Genomic DNA, 27,500 nt, shown 5'->3' with positions numbered 1-27,500 from the left:
GGTGAATAAAGCGAACTTTATTATTTATTTACTTTATTAATCTGTTGAGGGAGATATCTTTATGATGTTAATTTAATTTTTTACGTGTTTTGAGTGAAATTAGTTCAAGAAAACAACAGTGGTCGAGGTAAAATTAGTTTGAGAAAGGAATGGAATGATAAAGAATAATATGGAAAAGATTCGGGAAATTTTAAGGAGTTTGCGGAAACCGTATTTGAGTGTATATCCAGATTATTGTGATGTCTGCATTAGCTAGATTATTAAATTGTTAATTATTGTGTTCAAGATCAAGAAGAAGAGGATAAAGGAATCCCACAGATAACCTCTACGTATATGAATTACAACCATTTGGAGTATTAGGACTCTACTAGGCTTTACAAAGCAAAGTTGACACTTTTCGAGTGATTGTTTTACAGTTTTAAAATGTTTTACAGTTTTAAAAAGCCTTCCTCTACAGTCTCAAGCCTGAGGAGCCAGTGAAAAAGAGAGATAAAATGAATCGTAAAAACCATCAAAAATTTTGGTCTAAGACAAGAGATGCTCACCATGACTACTGAGTTCCTTCCCTTGTGTCATTTTGAACCAGGAAAACAATACGTAATTTAATTTCAAATCGGACTATCGTTTTACGAATGGAATAATGAATATAAAATGGTTTTAAAGAAATTAAAAATGAGGTAGGTTCCGAATGACTATGACAATGCAGCCCACCTTAGGATTAAATGATTACTGCTTTCCCGTGAGCAGAAGACAAAGCAACCACCAATCGGGATGCACGTTCTCCTCAAAGTAAGAAACAGTGTGCTCACATGAGGCAACAGCAATCGGAAAAATATTATTCCTGACAAGACGGACAGTCCTCGCTTTCGTTTGGGTAACGGTAGTGGAGCACCAACACCAGAGACCAGATAGAATAAAACGTGAGCTATATTTATATATATAGCGCAACATCTACAGAATGTGCTCAAAGCGCTATACAAAGAGTCCCAAGCCAACAGAAACAATATATGAACAGACATGACGCCTGTGTGCCATTATTTTTTCAACAGAGACAGCACTGTTACCTATCCGGCTATCAATTTACATATGAGAGCGGTGAGCCAGTGCGAGTCGCGAGCAAAAAAAAAAAAAAACAACCAAAAAACAGTTTCAAGGACACAACTTTGCTATACCTACAGCCGTATTCGAACCAGAATAAACACAATCTGTCACATGATTAGGAATTAAAATGCATAGTTGTGTAGGTGACCCACCGCCCCAATAAGGTATTATGTCGAAATGATATAAAGTCTAAAAACTAATTTTATCAGTAAAAAGTGTGGGATGTTTAATTTAGCGTTTATCGTTCATCGAGAAAAATAAGATAATTATTTCTCAAAGATGCAAGAACCACAATTTCACATTTTTGACAATATTAACTTTAAAATGATATCCATTTCAGTCGAAGAATCAGATATGTTCCACATACTTATACATTACGTATTTTGAAATCTGACGTAATGTTATTTTTGTTCAATTTGTTCTGAATAATTTACACTTCAAATTTGAATAAATCAAGATATGGTCTCGCAAATTTTCAAACATTAAAACCCTAAACTTTTAATAAAATTGATTTAGAGTTGATGGATTTGTCATAACGCGAAATATCAAGGGTTGCCCTACAATGCTATTGTAGTCTTTAAAAGAACAAGAAAAAGTTTTCAAAATTTCAAAGGACGGGTTTTCTGGCCAAAATTTGAAAATGTGTTTTTTCAGAGTGCGGGGAAAACAAGCAATTTAAAGAAACTATTTCAACCAAAACAATAGAAGATTCCTCGAGCAATATATTGAGATTACTTGCAAGTCCCATAATACTACCTTACTCTGGAAAAACACATATTGAAAAATTTGGCCAGAAAACTCGTCCTTTAAATATCGATCGATTTAACTGACGCTCATCTTGGCAATAACTCTCAAAACCGGGACTTCGGCGAAGTCACCGGTTTGAGAGTTATTGCCAAGATGAGAGTCATTTAAATCGATCGATATTTGAAGGACGAGTTTTCTGGCCAAATTTTTCAATATGTGTTTTACTAGAGTACGGTAGCATAGATCCTCACAAAAATATATATTTTTAAAACGATAATTTATCAATGGGAACTTAATGTGTAAATCAAACATTAAGATAAAATTATGAGGAAAAATAATTTTACTTCTACCCCCCCCCCCCCTCCCCTCTCCCCTTTCACGTCGCTAAATAAGGAAATAAAATAAGTGAACTGTTTCCTGTTGGCAAGGACCTCGTGCTTTGTATTTGACGAGGTTCTAGAACACATGTCCCTATAGGATATTATTCATAACCAGGATTTTTATTGAGACTCAATCGTATCATTTAAAAAAATCTAATTTTGACAACCTACTTCTTTTTCCACCCTAATACCTTTGGAAGCGAGAACGACCATTTATCCCCTTTCCCTTTCCTTCGAGCTTTCTCCGACTTTAAAATACCGGGTCTTCTACTGGAGCATATATCAAGACCAGAATCTTTATTATGGCAATTATTGTTCTTTTCCGAGTCCGAGTTATTTGAAATGATAGCATTGACATCATTGAACGAATCCGCTATGGACGGGCAGGATGTGTTGCAGGAGGGAGAATTGTCACCGTCTAATTGGATGGAAATGGAAGTGTCCTCTGTCGGGAAGTCTTTGAGGGTGGAGTAGGACTCCGCTGTCGACTCAACCTCGTTGTCCAGACCAAGATTATCGGTCTCTTCAAAAGGGTTATTGACTTGGCTCCGTATAATATTATCAAAATTTGGATTGTAGATTTCAACATCCTCATCATTATTCTCACTAAGATTGGAATCACAAGAATAGAAAGATGAGCTCTTGCACAAACTGCTACAACTGTTGAGATGATTATCTTTTACGTTGCAAGCATTAGGAGAAAGGAACCCGTTCATCGAGTGGTAGTTTGCATTTTGAACTCGATTATTTCCTAGAAAAGAGCCGTTTCTGTGCTTGACCACATTAGGAGTAACATCCACAGCAGTTGAAAACGACGAGTTTTGATTGGATTCTGGTGTGTGTAGTTGACTGCACATTGTAGAGTTTGGTAAGTTAACTAAATATTGATTTGTGGTCGCCGAGAAAGACAAGGGGTCAGTTATAATGGTCAAATTTGTTGGGTCATGTAAAAATGAAGATATATGTGATGGTGATGACGATGAGTTTAAGGGATATGAATTCGATTTGCCAATGGCATTTTTTGCATGGTTAACGTTAAGATGACTTGCTGAGCTGTTTATATGAGAGATATGGGGAGTGTTTTGGTGTAAAGTTTCCGTGCCGTAGGAATCCGGTGCAAGCACTCCAGAATAGGAACCCGATTTGTCTTCAAGTTTTGTAACGTACACACCCCCATGGATAGAACTACTGACGCTGTTTGTCAGGAAGTTGACGGTTTCCACATCGGACGAAGGGAAGTATGACGGGAATGGCTTGGACACAATAATGTCTGGCTTTGATTTAGTTAGTTTGATTAGGTCTGTCATAAATTGGTACATGAAACCATACTCTTCCTGTTTGATGTGAAGAGAAAATGAAATGAATTATTACATGTGTTCTGCCTATATATATTATATATATATATATATATATATATATATATATATATATATATATATTATATATATATATATATATATATATATACGAGTATATATATATATATATATATATATATATATATATATATATTATATATATATATATATATATATATATATATATTGAAATTCTAGGAAGACCGACTTTAGCTACATTTGATTTGAGTTGGGGAGTGGGGGGGGGGGGGGGGGGGGTTGCTTTTAAAAACACGATTCAGAATTATTTTTTCTCAAATCCCTGTAATAAATCCCTATCTGTCCCTCAATACAAATTATACATTATCGTCGTCGTCAAAATCATTATCATCATCATCATCATCATCCTCATCATCATCATCGTCGTCGTCGTCATCATTATCATCATCATCATCATCATCATCATCATCATCTTCTTCTTCTTCTTCCTCTTCTTCTTCTTCTTCTTCTTCTTCTTCTTCTTCTTCTTCTTCTTCTTCTTCTTCTTCTTCTTCTTCTTCTTCTTCTTCTTCTTCTTCTTCTTCTTCTTCTTCTTCTACTACTTCTTCTTTTTCTTCTTCTTCTTCTTCGTGGACCCGACCGTCTTAAACACAGTTAAATGAAATCGTCTGGATTATCTTTCATATTGATGTTATTTCCCATTTTTTGCTGTTGCTTATCTGCACTTTTGATAATCTGTATACACAGAAAAACATCTTTTCCATGGTCAGGAACATTTGAAGTTAAATGTCAATGGATTAAGACCGCTCTTAATCTGTCAACCATTTTCAAGCCTTAAACTTCAAAGAATAATTTCGACAAGTTTAGGGTTGTCTTAAATTGGTCGATTTTCAAAGTAAATAAAAGGATTATATTAAAATGAAAACGGCTTTTCGTCAGTGTATTACATTCATTTAGATTATAATCGAAATAAAACTAACACGATAAAGTATTCACAACTAACCAGTGTTGGAACAAGTTGAGGTCTATTGCATCTGACGAAGCGTACTGCGTTGAATATGTCGACCTCCTTCTCCGTCTTTAATTGGTCACAGCAAATAGAAATCGTACAAAACAGGCCAGCCTCACTGCTCCCATTCCTGTATAAGAGAGACAAAGAGACAGTGATTGATCTTAGGTGCGGAATTGTTATTAAATTAATGAAGACTTATTTTGATCTCATTTCTCACAAAGTTGTATAAATATTATTTTACCTATCTCAAATAAGGAACGAATGTAGATTCTAAGAACATACCATCAATTAACTTAGTTTGAGTTCACCTAAAAGTCTCACCCAGACACACGTACAGGATCCCAATAAGAGGAATTCATTCAAATGTTTACAAGATATGTTAAAAACAAGGAAATATAACTATAAAAACATAACAGAGAGACGATTTTTAAGAGGAAAAATATCACCTTGAAAAACAAACATTATACATTTGACTGTTTCCCTCTCAGCCAATGACTCTGACAAGGGCCAGGACAAAACCAAGCAATCCCATTCCAAGACAAAGACAGAAACAACTCAGAAAACAAATGTAGGGGGATAGAAGACACAGCAAACGACCACCGTGGGAGGTCAAAAGACCCCAATCAGTCATTGTCCTTTCCAGTATGTGAAATTAATCCAATATGGATAAAATCATAGGCAAACTATAATGAATGAAAAGTGATCTGTTTGAAATGTACTGCATACTTTGAATAATAATGATAATCAACTAAGTGTCATTATTGATTGAGGGGTTCCTTGGTACGAATATGTTGATGCTGATCAGTGACCGTCCCCGTGACAGTTGCGAATATCTGATGGTTCTTTTAAACCCCTTTTTTTGTCATATTATGTTAACTAGTTCACACAAGCTCCAAGTTGCCTGGGTGTGCGTGCGTGTGCGTGTGTGTGTGTGTGTGTGTGTGTGTGTGTGTGATAATTTGCATATAATTCTAGTTCGGGCACAGATAAGAAACCAATTTTGTGGATACACGGAAAGTGGTGACGTCACTAATGGAAATGGCTCGAAATGGTGCAAGTGGAAATTAACGGGAGCTTTCCCCTTATCTTCCAATCTTATAAAAGCAATTTATATATTTATTTCTAAAAGGACTTGATAACTGAAGTTTTTGATCCAAATTATTCATGGTTAAAGCATATATTCTTGCACGGGATACTCAATCTAATTGTACATTTATTGCACACACAAACACACACACACACACACACACACACACACACACACACTAAAATATATGTATATTAGTAAGAGAAAGTGTGATAGAGAGTGAGAGAAAGAGAGAGGGTGAGTGAATTTGAGAGAAAAAAGAAAGAAAGAAAGAAAGAGAGAGAGAGAGAGAGAGAGAGAGAGAGAGAGAGAGAGAGAGAGAGAGAGAGAGAGAGAGAGAGAGAGAGAGGGAGAGAGAGAGAGAGAGATTTTAATAATCTAAATACATAATTATATATATATCAAAACTCCCATGTGTACAAGACTGGAGTCACTTCTGGTGTATAATTCAATAAAATAATGGAGCCCGGCAATGATTAGCATTGTTATCTGGGACTGGGGTGATCCCAAGGGGTGGTAATAAAACAGATGCTGCCACTAGCAAAAACGAGAACCTCAGATAACAGAGATAGAAAAGTATGATATGGCTACAAGTATAAAAATTGAAGATAAGGATGTCAAAACAAATTTAAAACACGATAAAGAATAATTAACATATTTGATGCAATTCATAACCCAAGTTCACTATCCTCTTTCTACTTGTCTCTCCTTGGTACTATTCTTTTTGGAGATAAAGCCATCAGACATAGGAAAACGCAGGCTTGTGTAAGATTCAAATAGCAAAGAGTAGATTGGGATATAGACCGGAATTTTCTAAGTATGATCTTACATCCAGTTGGAACATTTGACAGGATATAGCATTGTAACCTGGGAGTCCCTATTTTTTTGACCCGCCTATGTCATTATTGTTTTTTATTTATTTATTTATTTTTTTTTTGGGGGGGGGGGGGGGGGGGGGGGGGGGGGTAAGATTTACTAATTTCGACTGCTACAGTAATTTCTATTGACCTGGTACCTTCATTATAAGGATATTGTAATCCTTAAATGAAGAACTAAACGATTGCATCACAGATTGCACAAAGAGCATATATTCAAGCTTAATCTTATTTACTGATATCAAGAGTCACATGAATTCTTCGTGAATATTCTTTTCCAAAGAAGACTTAAATTATTGATTTTAGCTCTTTGACAATATACAATTAATTGTATTCAGAACCCAAGGGCTAACAGAGTGGGATGGAAGTAAAAATTAAAATATTCTTGAACTATTGCGTCTTAAAATCCCGCAAGAATTGCAAATCCCACTGTAATTGAATTCAATAGTCTGATGTCATGTCGCCCAGCAACGGCGAGCAGTGTAGTTTTAAACAAAGAACATTGGTACTTTTTTATCTTCATGCTGGCTAGAATTTTTTATATGTCATGTGATCAGAATGTATAAAAGTCAAAACATGATTATATTTATAATGTTTTTCTCCTCTGGATACACTTTTATGCTCGTCAGAGAAATATTTCATAAGGGCGTCCGCCATTGTTCCGATAGTTTAGAGCCAGTTACTAAGTTACCATGCGGGACGAGAACAAGTTCGAATTCTAAGAATTGTAAGAATGTCAAAAAAATTTCATGACACCCATCAGATGATTCTGATTTGAAGGTGAGGATGAAAAAGCCGTGATTACGATACCAATCTGTTGTTCCTCTTTAGGCCTACCTTATCGTTCTGGGACCCCTCTTGGACGCTCCACCCGAATCCGTCAACATAATTTCCTGTATTTTCCCCATACCAAAGCACGGTGGTCTTCGTCACATATTATAGCCAGTTTCTTATGTAATCCCTCCATCGTTGTCCTGCCCGTCCCCTGGATCTTATCCCATTCACGTATTCCCATAACTGTTCCTTTTCTACACTTCTTAGCATGTTGTGTAGCCAAAAGAGATGAACGTATTATTTTCATTTTACACTGTACTGTATATATATATATATATATATATATATATATATATATATATATATATAATATATATATATATATATATATATATATAATTCTCTCTGTGTAGGAGGGTGGGGGAAACTAGATTGCTAAAATAGATAAGGCATTGCGTGTACACTAGGAAGACCTGGGTTAGAATTCTATTGTAAGGATTTAATATTTCTTTCTATCCCTCCTTTTGCAGCGCTGCACTGTGGCTAACGCCTATGTTATCTAGGCCATTTCTCGAGATAGACTAAAAAAATTCCTGGGGAAGATTTGAAAATGGGTTATTAAAAATAAACATGGTCTACACTTACTTGGACATGACACATACCGGCTGTCTGCTGAGACTTCGTTGTTGCCATTCCTCCACATGTTCCATGACTGCCAAAAGTGATTTGGACTGAATGGGAACACCGTGTTTCAGGGATTTGCATCTACCACTAGAGGTGGTTTCGTGGCTCTCCATCGAATCTGTGGTGAGATCTGGCGTGTCAAATCTGCCGCTGCTGCTGTCGTGTCGTCTCCGCCGTCGCCGTCTAACTCGACATCTACTGCGACTCCGTCCATCCTTGGTACGTCCGACATCTGGGTTGCTGCTGTTGTTGATATTGCTCATGGTGTTATAAGGGGCGGTGCGCCGCTTTCCACCGTGACTGATCCCTAAGACTTGAAACATTTTGACGATGATTTCGTCCCTCCGTAACTCACAACCAACCAAGTTATTCAGGATCTGTCGATGATTTGAAGAGTTTGTCAATTAAAATAATTGTTTACTTTTTTTTGTTGACTTAATGTTATAAATGTTAAGCAAGGCAGATACTAACAATATTTAGTATACGATTTAGTTTGAAACATCTGATGGCAATGAATCGCTGAATTTTAATGCCTTTGACTTATATTTGCCATAGAAACTGGCGACGATCACCTTAATTAATAATGTAGACCAAAAGAATGTCCTACTATTAAGCTCTTCAATTGCCAAACAAACTGCTATAAAAAGTAATTGGTATCATTTTATTATTTAAATGAGTGAATATTATAGTAAACTCTTCCAAAAGAAAATCTTGGAGTGATGAATTTTGGACAGGTTGGGGGTAATTCTAATAGATCGTTATGGGAAGAAATCGTTTGCAGGCCAAGTGTAAAAATGTGTGTGGTCATTGCGATATAATGTCGTTTTTACATTCAGGGAAGTGTGTTCTCGAGCTGGAATCGATTTGAAATGCAATGTGATAGATATCGGGTATGGGCAATAACAAGAAAGTAAAAGAAAAGCAACTTTGAATCCGGAGGCTACCAAATATAATTTCATATTGATCAAAATGTGCATGGATCTGTCAAGACACGTAGCATTTTTGTAAAATATATTAAACGAAATATAATTCATTAAAAGATAACATGCATATAATATAAGAAAGATAAATTTTACCAAGCCTGTTATTTTGCCCCTGAAAGATCCAATGCTATAACAATCTATAGACCTATTATAAAGTGCCATGGTGGACGTTTATAAACGTGGCTGGTTGTTTCTGTCAATCGCCGTGAAAGACAAGTAAAATTGCTTCTCTGATTGTTTTTATCAATGTCTCAAGTGGTGATGATAGTGATAATGATGATGAATGATGATGTTGGTGATGATGATGATGATGATGATGATGATGATGATGATGATGATGATGATGATGATGTCACTATTACTTATTGGATACAGCTTTTGCAAGCAAATCTTAATATTGTGAAAGCAGTAAGGATTATGATAAGATGAAAAAATATGCATGCAACTTTGCGATATTTCCTCTTGTCGTTTTTCTTCCTTATCCTCCTCCTCCGCCTCCTCTTCCCCCTCCTCCTCCTCCTCCTCCTCTTCCCCCTCCTCCTCCTCCTCCTCCTCCTCCTCCTCTTCCCCCTCCTCCTCTCCCCTCCTCCTCCTCCCCTCCTCCTCCTCCCCCTCCTCCTCCCTCCTCCTCCTCCTCCTCCTCCTCTCCTCCTCCTCCTCCTCCTCTTCCCCCTCCTCCTCCTCCTCCATCTCCTCCTTCTCCTTTTCCTTCTTCTTCTTCTTCTTCTTCTTCTTCTTCTTCTTCTTCTTCTTCTTCTTCTTCTTCTTAACTCCCCATCTTCCTTCCTTTCTCGTAGTCTCTGACACTGCATCTCATTATCCCCCCCCCCACCCTTCTCTCTCTCTCTCTCTCTCTCTCTCTCTCTCTCTCTCTCTCTCTCTCTCTTTCTGTTTCTCTCTCTCTCTCTCTCTCTCTCTCTCTATCTCTCTCTCTCTCTCAATTAAAAAAAACTTTACATAGTGATACATAAAATCCTTCTCATACTTTTATCATATGCGTGTACGCAACCACACGCCCTTTCCCAAACGCACAAACACACAATTGCATCATTCTTGCAACCATACAAACTCATAAACTCTCACGCGGGAAATTTAAGAAATTTAACCACATTAAAGTACACTCGCAAACCGTATGTGCATAAAACACATGCATAAATAGTATGCGTAACTGCATACATATAAACATATTATTAGAAATGTTTTTAGTATTCGTTTAGAACATCAAAGTATTAAAAGTTATTAGTATGTGATTGTGCATGCCTTTTCCATATTAACCTGTGCAGTAAGTAGAAGCTTAGAAATCAAATCCAATTTTCCAAATCAATAAAAGAAATAAATGGGATGAAATTCTCAACGTACAACAAAAAGTAACCAAAGAAAAATAAGCATAACATTCATTTCTCAAGAATGAAACAGAACCGACATGCACTAATTCGCAGGTCTGATAACTCAAAATTTATTATGGGCTCATTGTTGTAATGGAAATCTCAAACAATGATGACGTAAAACATTTTCCATTAAAACAACGTTAAGCTAGGCCCATAATTGCGTTCGGATGTCAGACCTGCATATATGTACACATCGGACAGAACAAAATCAAAACTTAATCTTTATTGTTACAATCAATATTCAACTCTATTCAACGAGATTCAAACCAGTGCATCAACTACAAGACCTAAAATACCTAAAAGTCATTGGTGATTGTTTGAAAAATATTAGATTTGATGTCAAATAAATCAAATTAGTGGAGATAACAAATGACTAAACAAACTGAGAAAAATGTTTTAAAGATATATAAACCATGACGTAAAAAATTTGGGAATAGAAAGTCTGCATTCTCTAATACAACTGTTGTCAACCAAAGATAATGTGAGTGAGAGAATTCCAAACTTTTGGCAAGTCATGTGACCAGAAACTGAAAATGGATGTGACCGGGACGTTAGAGTGGTTGTTAGGGGTATTAGAATAAGAAATGGCTAGCATCACGTTACCATCACGTCCTCGCTAATACGCACCAAAGCTTGGACTACAAGATGCGGATGCCGCTTGGGCTGAGGAAAGTAGAATCGTCTCTGATGACTTCGTTGCTAAAAATCATTGAAGAGTGGTTTTCCAAAACCCCCTAACTCCGTTTGTTTCCCAATTTGAGATATTAAGGATTGTTTATCCTAAACTTTCTCATTCGGTCTATTATTTTATCATATTTAAACTTCAACTTCACACAAATCTAGGGAAATCCGTGTGTCATTTGAGGCATTTACATTTCAATTGATCTCATGGATGGAAAATCTCAAAATGTTGAAAAATCGACTTAATGAGTTTTGGAAATCAGCCTTCAATTCTAAGTAATGGTTACTGACTACAAACGTCTACTAACAGAAAAGCACCATGATCCTCTTAAACAAATGTGTATTTTTACCGATGCTGAGGCGGTTTATATGAAGAGAAAGTGGAATCCTGAAAACAAAAGAAAACTTTAGATTTGTTGTGTCGTTTTGGGTTTTACGATATGTTGCCTCATCCATTGTGCCACCCATACATAATTCAAGTGACTTTTTGTGGGGTCTCTGTAGTTTGAGAAGGAAACCATACATCGATTAGAGCGAGGTATAAAAATATGCCATGAAAACGATGTGTATTAAAAATCAATCTTTTTTGCGTTGAATTCTCTGTATCGTTTATAATGATATTTTTTTTCGTTATAAGCCACTACTTAGAGTGAAGTGTTCTTTTGTTTGACATGCCATCTTATTTAACTGCTACTTTAATAATTTCGAATATTTAGAATCGGGTAAACATATTGACCACGTCTTTTTTATAAGAAAGATGAAGACCTGTCGTTCAAACCACCTTTTGAAGACCCGATAGTTCAGTGATAGAGCAGTCACCGCATAAGCAGAGGGGCCAGTAACAATCAAGATTTTTTCTTATCTTGATCTTTTTATTAATCCATAAATGATTGGATAGCTGGATTTGTTTGACCTGGTGGAAAGTACTTCGTACTTTGCAATAGACTAGCGTTTTGTCTAAAGGGCAGCGTGCCATTACTGCTGTCCGTAGTAATCAGACATATTCCAAATATAAGCTTTGAATTACCGAGATTAATGGTTATTTCCTCTATCGACAGCTTACGTATAACTTGTTAACATTTTCTAAAATACCTACCCTAGATTAAAACATGCTTTATAATCAGACAATGATTCATCCTTAGTAAATGGGTTGAGTGATTAAATAGTTACTTATATAATAAAACATTTTATTTTTTAGTTATGATGAAAAAAGCTTAATCAGCAAAACGTGAACTGTTCAAGTAGAAAACCCGGTCTTTCAGACACAACATTAATCATTCAATGATATAACAATGCTATTAAATTGTAATCGTTTGTGCATTGGCCAACGTATCAACACACAATACAATGTGTCACCTTAAACGTTTATGGTCTGATTAATACACTTTAATGAGAACTACTCATAATAATGGCTGGCTAAAAACAATAACAAAGAGCTGAGTGACGTTAATTTCGTTCAATCTATATACTCAGATGAAATCCACCCAGCCTTGACATTTACGATAATGTTGTCGATTCTTTATGTGCTGCGGAAGAAACGGTGTGTAAAGTCGATTGTTGTCTTCTATGTCCTTTGTTTGTAACAATGTCTGGACAATGTTGTCTAAATCAATAATGGACTTTGATCATCTGAATGGGAATGGCGGAATATTTTCGAGATTCCATTGGTTAATACGAGAATCAATGCACTTCAAAGGACCTCATCGGGGCATGCGGAACCAAATCGAACGGAATTGCATGAAATTTACCCAAGGAAAGAAAAAACAACCAGACCTGAAAAATGCCACTTTTTTGTAATATTTACCCATCGTATTACTATTTTTGCTTGTTGTTTACAAAAGTCTAATTGTCGTTCGGCCATTGACACCCCAAAAGCGGTCCTGTGTCACATGACACAGTTAGTTAGACCTGTTTGTCATGAAGGTGGTATTAAGGATTATATAATATACTGATTGAAATCTAAGAACTAAAAAACTCAAGGGAAGACAAAATTACATTTTCAAAACTGAGTGATTGTTATAACACTTTGTAAAATTTTAGCCAGCAGAGAATATTTTAAGCCAATTTTGAGAAAGTAACCTTTAACAAAAATCTTTAAAAGTTTGTATGAATCAGTGCCAGACAAAACAGAAAGAAAAATGCCAGGAAAATTGAAATATCAATATCAGCCTGCCTTAACTGGGAATCGAACTTCAGACCTCATTACTCCAATCAGGAGGTCTGATGCTCGATCTCCAGCCGAGGCAGGCTGTTTTCGTTTGTTTTTTTGTTTTTTTGTTTTTTTGGGGGGGGGGGGGGGTTTCTTATATTATTTTTCTTTCTTCTTTGTCTAGCACTGTTTCATACACTTTTTTTCAGATCGTTATTAATCAGTGCCTGTTCCCTAATTTGTCACATTAATTTTCAACATCAACCCTTGATCCAGGATTAGGACTAAGAGCGACTCCCATATATGTTGACAGATATACTTGCTATGAGGTAAATGTTCTTCCCAATATAATTATTTCTTCATTAATCCAACAACAACAAAAATAATGCCGTTTTGCTACTCCATTTTGTAGGCCAAAACATGAAATATTCAAACATTTCTGCCATGTAAACAAATTGATGTCTATTTGTAATTTCAATTTGATGCGAAATTGCTCCTTTTTTTTTTTTTGTCAGTTCTTGTAGACGAACGTTTTAGATATTGTCAATAAAACAAGATGGGGTATTGTTTGCTCGGCCAACTTCGCAAACATTTCGGCTCGTTTTCAGAAAAGGTCAACTGCTACTCAAAAATAGTGACAAAAGATGGCACTCGCTCATGCGCCCACTCCTCTTAAAGTCATTATCTGGCAGACCTATCAGTCAATAAATACATGGTAAACACCGGATGGCATAGACGTTTAGAGCATTCGCCTCACGGCCGAAGAATATTTTGTGTCGGGTACGGGTGCGGCTGAGTTTTTTTTTTCCTGACCCAACAATGATTGGGTAGTTGAGTCTATTAGGCATGGTGGAAAGTACTTTACGATAGACCAGCTACTTAGCCAATTAGTAGTAAATAGTTGTGCCTATTTAACGCCGATTCAAAAGCCCTATTTTCATTGGCACTAAAAAACAATCATTTCAATTTAGCCGTCTGTTGTTTAATTGGCTTTCATCGCGAATATCTTTTTTTTTGTTTTGTTTGGTTTTTCTGAAAAACACTTATCTTTTGTATAGTTTGCAGTGAATTCTGAAAACAAAATATCAAGTAGCACAATCGCAAAACACTGATCGCCAGATCTAAACTATCTAGATCCAAAATCCCATCACTGCATTCAGACTTTGAAAGAATGTTAAAATATCTGACAAACCGGGAACTGAAATACGGGTCGACAGCATGTTAGAGCCATGCTCAAGCGTCTGAACCAAAGAAACATGTCTAGTAACTCAGCATCTGTTTAAATTCTGGAAGTTAATTTTACTCATTCTCCTATCGTAAAAATAGCATTAAAATATTAGACACTGAATTAATATAGGAACAAACAAGACGAAATGTTGTGAATGTTGGATATAGAGAAAAACTAAGAATTATCTTTAAAACAGTCGACTCATTCGATAATTCATTTTTTTTTATCTGCTTTGCATAAAGCTTAGAGCACGTGTTCTTTTGTGACATAGCGGTATGGCACTCCGTTTAGGACTTGTAGGTACCAAGTGAATTCCCACTGTAGGCGGATAAAAGTTGAGTTTTTTAAAGGCTCTTTTTCACATTTTTATACTATTTTCGCTGGTAACAACATTGTCTCTGTAAAAAAATGTACAGGCTCCTTAAAGACGTCATGCCAAGTGATATATGTTCAGTGTTGTTGTTGGTTTGGGACTAGCTGCAAAGCGCTTTGAGCACATAAAGTGAATACTGTACTATATAAAGGCCATTGATCAGAAGATCTGAGGTTCGATTCCTATTAAAGGTAGACTGATTTCTGGGATAATTTTTTTTCTTGTATTTTTCTTTCTGTTTTATGTGGAACGTTCTTATTAAAACGTTTTGATAACTTTATCAGCAGTCATCAATGCCTGCTGCCCAAAATGTAAAAGCTCACCTTTTGTTTCCTTCTTACGTTTCTTTACCCTTAATTTTAGCTTTACTTTAAAAATAAACACAAAAATAGAACTGCCTTTAAAATAACTCGCATCTGTTCTATTTGTGTATGTTTTTTTTTTAGAACCCGATCACTGACGGGCTTTGTATATCGATCAATATACCACCAAACAATAACACCAAGAGGCACAATATAATGATATATTTGATTCTTTTTTTCTTCTCAGCGATTCCATTGTCTCCCCCATATCCGCCTGCCGTTTATTATTTTTTTTACAATTCCTTTTGTTTAAATAATTGATGGACTGACGTTGACGCGTATTGAGATCAATATAATTATGCGGCTTGGTATGCTCGTACCTTTCGGATGGCGAATGTTCTGATAACAAGATCTGGCCGTCTCTCACAGCTGATGTATCGGACGCTGATCGGGCCGTAACACATCACCTGTTCCACTTCTTTGGGCCAGAAACGAGGGTATGACTAGGAAGGGGAGTGGGGGCGAGGTGGTGGAATAAAAAGTTATCAACATCATCATCATCATCATCATCATCATCATCATCATCATCATCATTCATCATCATCATCATCATCATCATCATCATCATCATCATCATCATCATCATAATCATCTATCAATCAATCAATCAATCAATCATTGTCGTCGTTCAAATCATCGTTATCATTATCATCCGCATCACCATAATTATTTACCATCGTGATTATCATCATTACAATGACGACGACGCCGTCCGCCGTCATCACTGTCACCGCCACCGTCAACAGCAACAATAACAACAAATCATTGATTGATTACCAATTTTGTAGTCAACAACACAGTAAAATCAAAATCATATCATATATTGTAAATCTCATCTATGCTGTCCCAAGTTAATTGAGAGAATAAAGCAAGTGATTTATTGAAATAGCTAACAATACGAAATAATAATACAATAACGAAAGTAACAGTCGCAGTGCAGCAACACAAAAAGAGCAATGAGGAGTATGCTCGTTGCTGAAGGGTAACAGGAGTACAACTGAAATTGGATTCAATAGTCTGATGTCACGTCGCCCAGCAACGGCGGCCATCGTGGTTCCTAACTAAGAAAATCTGTACTTTTTATTCTTCATGCTAGCTAGAACTTTTCATATGTCATGTGATCAGAATGTATAAAAGTCAAAACATGATCATATTTATAATGTTTTTCTACTCTGGATACACTTTTATGCTCGTCGGAGAAATATTTCATAAGGGCGTCCGCCATTGTTCCGATAGTTTAGAGCCAGTTACTAAGTTACTATGCGTCATTACGAGGGAAGTGACGTCATGACTGTTGAAGCGTATTGGGGATTGAATCCGGATCCATCTTCGAGATTTTAGTTCAATGCCTTATGCCTTTGTGCAGCTATGTGTTCTAGTGGTATGACGCTCGTCTTTGGATCGGGACTCGAGCATCGAATAGTTGAGTCCTTGGAAAAGGATCTTTACTACTCACATTCTCTTACCGTATTCAGGCGTAAAATGAATGCCTGGTCGTTAAGAGTGTTGTCTCTGCCCCCCCCCCCCCAAAATAAAAAAATAAAAATTGTGATATCGCATGAAAGGCGACATATCTCATTCTCCATGCTATGTGTTGCTGCAGACCTCCCTATTATTACGAAAAATTCGTAGAATTACGAAATTTGCCTCCAATTTCAGAACTTCATGAGCATCTCTGGGTCATAAAAAGTTATTGAAAATTAAAGTTGATGCCAAAACTACAAGCATAATGTTAAGGATTTTGAAGTATTATTTAATCCTTGTGAGGATACATTGTTAATCTTTAAAGACAACTATAGCAACTTAAAAAATTGAGCTTTTTTATACAACGCAAAATCCACTAAACGTGCTTAAAGCGCTTTACAGGAGTCCCTGGACAACAGCAACACTTAACATGTAGGACGGGACAGGACGCCTGTTAGGCGATATTATAATTTTTTCGGACTGAGACAACGCGGTTAACGACCAGGTACTCATTTTACACCTGAATACGATGAGAGAATGTGAGTAAAGAGCCTTTTCCAAGACTCAATTATGCGCCGAGCGAGGCTCGAACCCAGGACCTTCCGATCCGAAAGCGAGTGTCATACCACTAGACCACATAGCCTTACTACAATGTTTATCACCAAAATAATACTAATATTTAGATTTTCAAGTAGGTAGGTCTGGTTGCTACTGGTTAGGGATCCCTTATAAAGCGCTTTAAGCATAGTTTAGTGAAAATTACGCTATATAAAAGCTCAAGTTTGTATTGTTTTTGTTTTTGTTTTATCGCATCTACTATTTATTGTCTCCAAAAAATTGATATTATAATTATCATAATTGAAGTCACCCGGCGCTTCGATTTTAAATCAAGTCGGATAAAGGGGAAACCATCTATACATTGTAAACAAATTCTAGATCACTTTATTTGAGCTTAATTGATTTCTTTTAATTGCAAGGATGAACGTGTATTCTCACTTATATAAAAATTCCAAAAAACTCAATAGCTATTCTTATTGTTTGACATTCCAGAGATTACGGAATAAACGTAGGTTTGTCGCTGATATATATTCTGAAGTCAATGCATTATCTAGCATATCTTGTAATCTTTGACTTCCTTTTTACTCTGATTTAATACCAAATTGAGGCGTTTACAGGAGTTGGGAGGTCACAATTCCAAAATGCACTCAGTTACTTACCCGGGAAAACTTTTTTAAATCGTTCATTAAGACAAGGGACGTAATTTTGAAATCAAACAGCAGTCTCCACACATCAGCAAGCGTTCTTTTCATTGGCCACTGGGTGACTAGATATCTATTCAATGTATGGTAGCCCTGCAATGACAAATTTGGAATGTTTGATATTATTTCAAATAATATTAGTTATGTGCCGGGCGTCTAATCAAATTGCCAATTCTTTTAGAGCGCTCTGACTAAGTTTTGTAGCTGGAAAAAAAGGAAAAAGAAGATAAGCATTGACCACACTCTGAATTGTGTTTCATAGATTGTCTCTAAGTTAGTGTTATTGCATGGCAGAGAGAACAGTCTTTAAATAATAACGAAACGTATATTATGTGTTTTAATTTTGCAATCTCTTACATAAACCCCTCAGGGTAAAAATAGAGGTAGAATACGTTGCAACCATGCCATGAGATATAGACCCAGACACACAGAAAGCTGGGTACACCTGAAGGCAGGTTGGGAAACTTACTGAGGACTTTGATGAATTGGGCAGACTTGCTGTTTAAAAAAAAAATGTTTTGTAATCATGTCAATGTGCTGCAGACGACATGAAATATAACAATTTGTACCTAGCTCATTTTTACCTCACATACAATATACTGTATTGTTACACACAACTTGTTCATCGGTTAATATTCTAAAATTAGAATTAATTCTAGGGGGTCCCGAAGCTCGATCAGTGCACAAACAATTGGCTTCCACAAGAACAGAGCACTGATTAAAATTTTCTGATCACCATTTCTCTCTTCATAGCAATAATCGGGTAGTTTTGTTTGATGGCATATTATTAAATCTGGCGAAAGCAATGTTCAATAAACGACGTCCAATTCAGAAGATAGCCAGCAAATGTTATACTCTACAGAAAACAATGATGAATTCAATTCATGCTCCAACTGCGGGTAGTTTTGAACGTCTACTGTCATTGTTTCACTCGTATTCAAGTTTTCGAATAATTGGACCTGGGGGATCTCCAGAGGACAACAGCATATCTGGTGGAGAGTAGACTTACCATCTGGATGAACGCGAAGAAGAATAATTGGACGTTTCTGGTTTCACTTCTTTTACCAGTTAACTACTGAACTTTGGAAGAATATGTTTTAAAAATTTGGACAGAAAACGTCCTTCAAATATCGATCGATTTATATGACCCTCATCTTGGCAAAAACTCTCAAACCTGGGAATTTGCGAAGTCCCAGGTTTGAGAGTTTTTGCAAAGATGAGGGTCATTTGAATCGATCGATATTTGAAGGACGAGTTTTCTGGCCAAACTTTTACATACATATTTTTCCAGAGTACGGCAGTTAACTGGTTAATGATTGTCAAGTGTATAACGTTTCCCTTTCAATAAATGAAATAGCTTGCTATAATGAGCTGGGAATCCAATTTATATATGATAAAAATAACTGGAGGTGATTGGTGTGTAAAAACGGTGGAAAGTGGATTATTTTAACATAATGCTTCCGTTTATTCCACGGAAATTACAGCAATAAATCTTTTTTCCTTGATCATTGTGACGTCACAAAGCCGTTTTGTGCTGATGGTATTTTTTAAAGTAAAATATCAACCAGTTATACCCACCAGATCTATCGTACCAACACACAAAATTGTGTGTAACCTTAAACATTTATAAAGTGTTAGAGAAAAAATAATGAGAACTAATCACTCAATTGGCGATCTAAAATTATTATAACATGGAGCCTAATGACGTCACCTTCATCTAGCTAGAGACATAATCAGTATTTGCACCAATCTGAAATTGTGTTCACAACACACATAAGTTTTAAGTGTCTGTTACAATCATACATACATAACCATAATTAGTAGATTGACATGAGCTAAAATTAGGGTTTGAGCTGTATTTTTAAGAAATGTCTCTAGCTTCTAATCTTTTTAGAATTATTTTTAGTTTCAAATGATGCCATTGTGGCCATAAAGAGATACAGTGGCATCTTTGCCTTCATTAATCATGATTAGCACATAAGATGTACAGGTGACTCAGTGGTAAGGTTTTCTAGTCTTTTGAACACATTCAAGCCATCATAAGCGTGGTCACTAGCCCGATAAGTGACAGTGATCGTTGAAAATCTGATAACGGCGTTGAGTTAAATATGAGTTAGAAATCAAAACGTACATTGTGGAAAAAAGTTTCGCCTTAACTTTTAAGCTGTTATACTCCATTCATCCAATCCTTTTACGATTATTTGTTTTTTTTTTTTAAAACGCAGTGTGTGTACAGAATCGTGATCTTGAAATAGTCATAAAGCATTTATGTCTGACCACGTCTATTTCATATCATGCAAACTGACTCTGTCCGCTGGGAACCCAGTCTTGGATTGGATGGACCGGTATCCATAATGAATGAAAGCCATTAAGTTAATGAGCAACAATGCCTGGTGCCGCCGTCGGCTGTCAGCGGAGATCATTGCTTATTAATGAGAATATTTTATGGGTTGCTTACCCGATCTGTCGTCGTTAACATACACAACATACATTTTTGATTTTGGAGAAATGTCTTCTACGTCAATTGCCGATGTATTGAGATGGCTCTCAAAATGTCGAAAGATTTAACCCGAGACTTCGAAGGCGTCTCAGGTTGAAGATTTTTTGGGGGGGTTAAGTTAACGGTCGCCCTGATCAATAGATTTGTGAGTAAAAAATTCCCGGTCAACATGATGAAAGGTGTTTCGTTAGTGTAGCCCATTTCTGATGTCCCTAAAGGTCATAGTGGGGTGTAAAATCATTCTTGTGTATCAGCGGATAATGGAATTGGTGAGATAACGACAATGTCTTGTTTGAGTAGCTTTTAACACCCTTCGGTTGTTGACGAATAACAGACATGGGGCGTCTTTTTTAGTCATACAGCGAAATATCACAGGTACAGATCTTGACATAGTTCTTTATTTGAGAGCCATCAGTCTTTTAGAGTGTAGAAATGCCAAAATATTAGTAATGCTGAAAACTTATATAGCGCTATAACTCCGAGATACCAGACTCTAAGCGCTTAAATTACAAATTTACTTTGGCTGAAACATAATCATTCACACACACAAGCACACACACATACACACACGCACACACACACACACATAAACAACACACACACACACACACAAACTAAACCTATCTTGCTTCTCATACCGTCTACTAAAATCGAAACAGATATGTTTTAAGCGAACGTTTAAAAATAGACAAAGATTCTTTTTCACGAATGCTCTGCGGTAAGGCGTTCCAAACAGAGGGTCCGAAATGAGAAAAGGATCTCATTCCAGCATTTTTTCCGAATTCGAGGGACAACTAGTTTTGTGGAATCACTGGCCGAACGTAAGGGGCGGGGCTTTGAATATCTTTCAATAAGTTCCGAAAGGTAGGAAGGGGCAGTACCTTCAAGACAACGATACACTAAAACACAAGCTTTGAATTTAATCCTTTTCTCAACAGGCAGCCAATGCAGGTCATGAAGCAGAGGTCCGGCAGAGTCGCACCTACGCTTCATGAATACTAGTCTGGCAGCGCTGTTTTGGACAATCTGAAGACGTCTCAGATTATATTGCGAAACGCCAAACAACAGAGCATTACAATAATTCAATTTCGATAGTACGAGGGACACAACCAGGTGCTTGGTCCAATCCTCAGATATGAACCGTCTAATGGAAGCAATCTTTTTTAGTTGGAAAAAGAGAGATCTAACCAAATTATTAACCTGATGCTCCATCGACAGTCCAGAGTCTATGAATGTGCCAAGGTTTTTCACTTTGTCAACAATTTGAATGGAGGCATCCCCCAACTTCAAATCTGTTTCACTTTTCCACATCCTGTTCCCCACATACAGCACCTCCGTCTTATTATCATTCAGTTTCAGCCTGTTCTCATTCATCCATTTCTTAACACTTTGGATACAATTTTTACTATCGGCTGATATTTCTTGTAAATTTCTCGTATTGGAGACGCAGTACAATTGAGTATCATCAGCGTATTGATGGTAAGACAGACCGAAACTTCTGATGATTTTAGACAGAGGACCAACGTACAGAACAAACAGAACGGGTCCAAGTACTGAACCCTGGGGAACCTCACAATCAAGAAAGATTTCCTCCGATCTATATTCATCCACCGTAATAATCTGTTTACGATTAAACAAATATGACCTAAACCAATCAAGCGCTGTACCAGACACGCCATAAGTAATTTCAAGACGTTTGAGAAGAAGATTGTGATCAATAGTATCAAAAGCAGACGATAGGTCAAGCAAATTCAGCAAAGAACATGAACCATTGTCTATAACAGAGAGGAGATCATTAACAACCCTAACAAGTGCGGTTTCCGTCGAATGATGTTGCCTATAAGCAAACTGAAATTTTTCTTCAAGACAATTATTTAAACATTGATTTTATAGTAAAAATATCAGAATTGTGAGAAAGTTATATGTTTTTTTGTGGTGAAATAATAAAATTGATTAACGTAACAAAAATTAAAGATTCAAATTTGAAGTCACTTTTACTTAAAAATAATTTGTTGTTATTTTGTTCACCCAACACAAGAGTATTTTGACCCAAGGGCCACATTCATTCCATTACAGACTGATATTTGATTTGGATAAACCGCTGAAATGACCTTAAAATGTTTAAAGAGTTATCAAGATATGATCTTTTGGGTAAGTTTAATGTTTTTTAGAAGTTGTCATGAAATCATATACTTATAAATCATCAGTATCTAAACAGCAGACTATTGTAGACAAAGAGGGCTGACATGGGAGAAGAGCTAATGTAGATTATAACAAAAATGAACTCTTGTGTCTTGGAAGTCTCGCCAAGTATCCATCAAGTTTATCATGCCGAAAGGGACAATCACGGATATATTATAATATAGGAAATGTTTAAGGCAGCGGGGGCTACTACCACATAATATACGAAAAGATAGGCTGTTCGATAGCGTGCTATACAGCCTTGCTGTGAATACTTTCAATTTGCTGACAAATGCTGGATTATTACCAGTTGCCGTACTCTGGAAAGACAAGTATTTACAATTTGGCCAGAAATCTCGCCTTGGCGAAACCTCGAGCATTCTGGCCAAACATATTTCAGTGCTTGTTTCATTATTATACGTGACCCACGTCTCAAAACAGTATTATGTCGGGTTGATTCAGACCAAAGCCTGACTAGGACCGTAATTTTGACGTCTTTTTTAGGTTTGTGAATTGTAATATCGCCTAACAGGCGTCATATCTCGTTCTACATATTACGTGTTGCTGTTGGTCAGGGACCCTTTGTAAAGCGCTTTGAGCATGTTTAGTGGATATTGCGCTATAAAAATACTTTTTTTTTGTGACCGCCTGGTGAGTTGTCTTTAGTAGTGCTCAAGGAAACAAATTATGATCCCATTGGTTGAACTGTTGAATACAACTCACGATTTGTTTTCTTTTGTGACCAAAGACTTGTCTTTTGACGTCATTTGTTGGTCACTGTCAGGCCATGAGTTTACAAAGGCCACGATCTGACTCGATCATGAAACTCAGCCCTCGCTGTGCATTATAATAGAAATCTCAACGAATTATAAGTCAATAATAGTTACCTCTGATCACCTTCAATGCCAATTTCAAAGCGTTTCTTCACTAACATCATAAACAGACGAAAAATAAACACACCAACACAAACATGGATTCAACAATAGCTGATAATGTTCGGAATAAAACGGCTGCTTTTAAATAATTTAGCCTGCCGAATGATAAAAGAAAGCATTTACATTGTGTCGCACTCTGATAAAATATTTTTATTTACTTTGGCCAACGTTTTTTTTACTTCAAATATCGATCGCGTAAGATGACTCCAAATAGTCTCAAGCCTGTGATTTCAAAGAAGTATTGGGCGAAAAGATTTGGACTGTTTGGGTGTCATCTTAATCAACTGATATTTGAAATAAAATATGTCTGGCAAATGTGAGAAAAATGGGTTTAGTCAGAGTACGACAGAACTATATTAACCAGTTAACCTCCGTAATCTAGAAAAAAAAAACACTTATTTAAAAATTTGGTTAGAAGATAAACTCGTCCTTCAACTATCGATCGATTTAAATAACCCTCATCTTGGCAATAGCTCTCAAACGTTAGACTTCCCGAGGTTCCAGGTTTTATTTTTTTGCTAAGATGAGGGTCATTTAAATCGATCGATATTTGAAAGAAGAGTTTTCTGGCCAAATTTCTAAATACGTGAATCTCCAGAGCACGACAGTTAGTTGGTTGAGGCCCTCCCCGAGGATGGACTGTTCTGCAGTACTCTGGAAAAAAAACATGATTTTAAAATTTTGGCCAGAAAACGCGTCTTTTAAATATTGATCGATTAAATTGACCCTCATCTTGTGAACAAACACTAAACCTGTGACTTAGGCAATGCCCCCAGGTTTGAGAATTTTTGACAAGATGAGGGTCGTTTTAATCGATCGATATTTGAAGGACGAGTTTTCGGATCAAAATTTGAAAAGCGTATTTTCTCAGAGTAAGCCCGTGCTGGGTTATTGTGCGTACAATGCTATGGGTTTGACGCCTTTCATATCGATCCACCGAGAGATGTCAATACGTGGTAAATAAAAAGATGGTGATTGTTGTACGAGCGGCTAGATAATTCCATAGTTATTTCATTCTACTTACATCCACATAAACAGCATTTATGAAGTCCGTTCCACTGTCACCACAATCGGCTGTGTTAAGATATGGGCGGGCACACTCCGCTGAGGATGACGATTTGAATAACAATGTCAAAGTCATATTATGAAAATATTTACAGTCTGAATCTGTTGACGATTGTCTTTATCCTCACCACTAGTGTGGTAGATACCTATATAATATATATATATATATATATTATATATTATATATATATATATATATATATTTCTTTTTTTAAAAAATAGGACCAGGGAACAAAATTGTTCCGTACAGCCTATGATAAATTATCGTCAACGAAAACAAAATTACTGACAAATATACGATTAATATACGAGTTACTTGCAAACCTTTCTTAAATTGAGGGTAATTTTTATCACGCATTGACTCAAACGATTATTTATAAAATTTGCTTGGGCATATCTAATGGGGGAATCGCCATATGGCCGTCCTGTTGCCAGATCATTTTGCGCACACCTACAAACTTCATTACCGGACCGATTTTGATAGTTGATGGCTCAAACTGTTGGTCTCGATCTATGTCAATTCCCATCACACAACAGTAAAATGATTAAAATAAATGCGTGCCTAGTTGTAATAGCCTTTATTTACCCACAAACATAACGGGTTCTCCACACATATAATCAACATTTTAAATATCTTGAATAATGTTCAAGTGCTGCTGTTTGAAGCTAGAAAAGTAAATAAAAGAGAAACAATTCAAAAGTTGATTAAAGCATCACTTGTCCTCTGCTGATTAAACCGGAGCTTAAAATCAATTTAATCGCGCTTTATGCAACCTGCTCAAATTGAATCTTTGTGCTTGAATATGTGACCCGCCGTCCCTAAACGGTATTATACCGGGATGAACTCATTGCTGAAAATTCAATTTATAGCCCCATTCATGAAACTTGTTAATGTCTCTTCTTTATGGTGGAGAATATATACAATTTCTTGCCTTGCAAAACACCCAAAGTTCAATTTCTCATTATTTAACATCTAAATTTACTCTTCAGGGTACTATTCAACTCTTCAATATACTATTCATCCCGACTTAATATCGTTTTGAGACGGCGAGTCACATATACGTTTTGTATCCAATAAGTGTCAATAAAATATTTTGGTTGTGTTTCTTGGTCAAAGCGGTTACGTCACACCAAGTACAATAGTGGGCAAGATCAAATGATCAAAATAGTTTGGAACAAACTGTTAAGAGCAATATCTCTTTGCCATCGTGTGTCTTATAGCATGTCTTTTTTATCCATAATCTCGAATTTTAATTTACACAAGAATTCATCATCGTCTGATGTTTGTTTTTATCTTTCAAAAATAATATGTCAAATTTTGATTAGTAGGTTTTACGATAGGATTTTTTAAAAAATTGGAAACTATGAAAGTAAAAAATTGGGGAGGAGACAATTGGAAAATTGATCCTGAAAAGTTATATATGGTGCAACGAGGGACTTAGCACGAAGAAAAATATTCATCCCAAGAAGTCATCTTTCCTCGACAGAAGATGCCATTGTGGCCATAAAGAGATGCAGCGGCATCTTTGCCGTCATTAATCATCATTAGCACATGAGATGCAGAGGTGACTCGTAAGGTTTTCTAGAACCTCAGACATTCGGGTTGCAGGACAGACATCCTTTCATTTCACTACGTTAATCATGAACTTAATGGGGAAGATTCTTATCCAGGATACAAGTGTGGTATCTATGCACGGTCTCGAACTCACAACATGACCCAAATTAGGTCCAAAGATTCAAGCCGGAGAATAAACACATCGATGGTATGTTCTTAGAAATAGATTTGCACACGTTTTCTCGTTGTATCAGAGTTTCTCTTAATAGTAAGCGACGTTGCCCTAAAATTAAATAGGACTCAACAGGTTGCACGTTTCATCTCATTTGCAATAAATTTACGCTATTCCTTGATCAAGAGATGAAAAAAAAAGTTATAAAGACTTTATAATAATATGGTGTTTAGCGTGTATACCGATGATAAAGGGAAAGCCAGAATATCCTCGCCATCTGTCTTTTTAAATTAAAGTGGGGATTATATTCAGTCTCGTCATGTCTTTCTAAATTTTCACCACGTGATCAGTTTTTTTCCGACCATTTCGATCGTCAAGGATATTGATCGTGACTCATTTTCCTTTAAATCAAAACGGCATGCTTTCCTCCTGGCTATTGTCACAACACGTTTCCAAGCACCTGGGATGTTTTCATTAACTCACCACAGTTCATTAATCTATAAGACTCTGCTATGAATCCTTTACAGTACAGACGGGGTACGAGCTTAGTCTAACACCACAAAAATATTACCGTTTTCACGAAGAGAGGGCAAATGTTTCAAAAGAACGACGAGTGACATCGGTGTTACTATTATTCTCTTGGTGAAAACGGTTCAAGTATATCGTTATAACCTGACAGATCACGAGAACCTGACGGTTTGAAAGAAATTCAGTTTTGAATTTAAAGGGTTAAAAGCACGCATGAGATACTGGAAAACGAAATAGTGTGCACTTGACGTTAGAATACATGGAGTTACAACGAAATGTTGGATTATGATTCCAAGAGAAGCATCGAACTTAGAACATAAAGTCCAGTGTTTAAAAATCAAGATTATCTCCTATACAAATTAAGTGATGACCTTGACCCTCCTTGATAAGTTATCAGAGATCTTGTTCCGTCATGATTCTGAATGCTTAAGTTTCTGAGTTTTTGGAAAAAGCTTTCATGGTTTAAACTTTCGATTTTTGATGGTGATCTTATGGAGTTTTTGACTGGAGCATATCTATTTGATAAGGATAGCATACTTACGCGGCAGCATCATGATGTCTCTACTCTTGCTTCTGTTCTCCACCCGGTGCCCACTGGCACAATCACCAATGCTCAGTCTTGGCACTATGGACTGTAGTGTCTAATTTTATAAGTAGACAAGAATTTTAAAAAACAAACA

At 36.4% G+C, this 27,500-nt stretch overlaps 1 protein-coding gene across 4 annotated transcripts in view; it reads right to left on the bottom strand.

The window, feature by feature from the left end:
• Positions 1–2,199: 2,199 nt before the first annotated feature.
• The window catches only part of LOC144962867 (receptor-type tyrosine-protein phosphatase epsilon-like), a 134,148-nt gene continuing 108,847 nt past the window's right edge, over positions 2,200–27,500 (bottom strand). For 3 of the 4 annotated variants that reach the window (XM_078896221.1, XM_078896223.1, XM_078896220.1), the window contains 8 exons: positions 27,362–27,461; positions 24,525–24,604; positions 17,843–17,977; positions 15,482–15,604; positions 10,972–11,031; positions 7,959–8,374; positions 4,569–4,704; positions 2,200–3,562 (listed from right to left, as the gene is read on the bottom strand). In XM_078896221.1, coding sequence (XP_078752347.1) covers positions 2,396–3,562; positions 4,569–4,704; positions 7,959–8,374; positions 10,972–11,031; positions 15,482–15,604; positions 17,843–17,977; positions 24,525–24,604; positions 27,362–27,461 — 2,217 coding nt within the window. In that variant the 3' untranslated portion in view covers positions 2,200–2,395. The remainder of the gene's footprint in view (positions 3,563–4,568; positions 4,705–7,958; positions 8,375–10,971; positions 11,032–15,481; positions 15,605–17,842; positions 17,978–24,524; positions 24,605–27,361; positions 27,462–27,500) is intronic. The other variant, XM_078896222.1, reaches the window with a different exon arrangement.

This window comes from Berghia stephanieae, chromosome 1, assembly GCF_034508935.2.
Source record: "Berghia stephanieae isolate SIO BIC M18660-M18661 chromosome 1, UCSD_Bste_1.3, whole genome shotgun sequence".
Taxonomy (NCBI): domain Eukaryota; kingdom Metazoa; phylum Mollusca; class Gastropoda; order Nudibranchia; family Aeolidiidae; genus Berghia; species Berghia stephanieae.
This window is presented reverse-complemented; position numbering and strand designations above follow the sequence as displayed.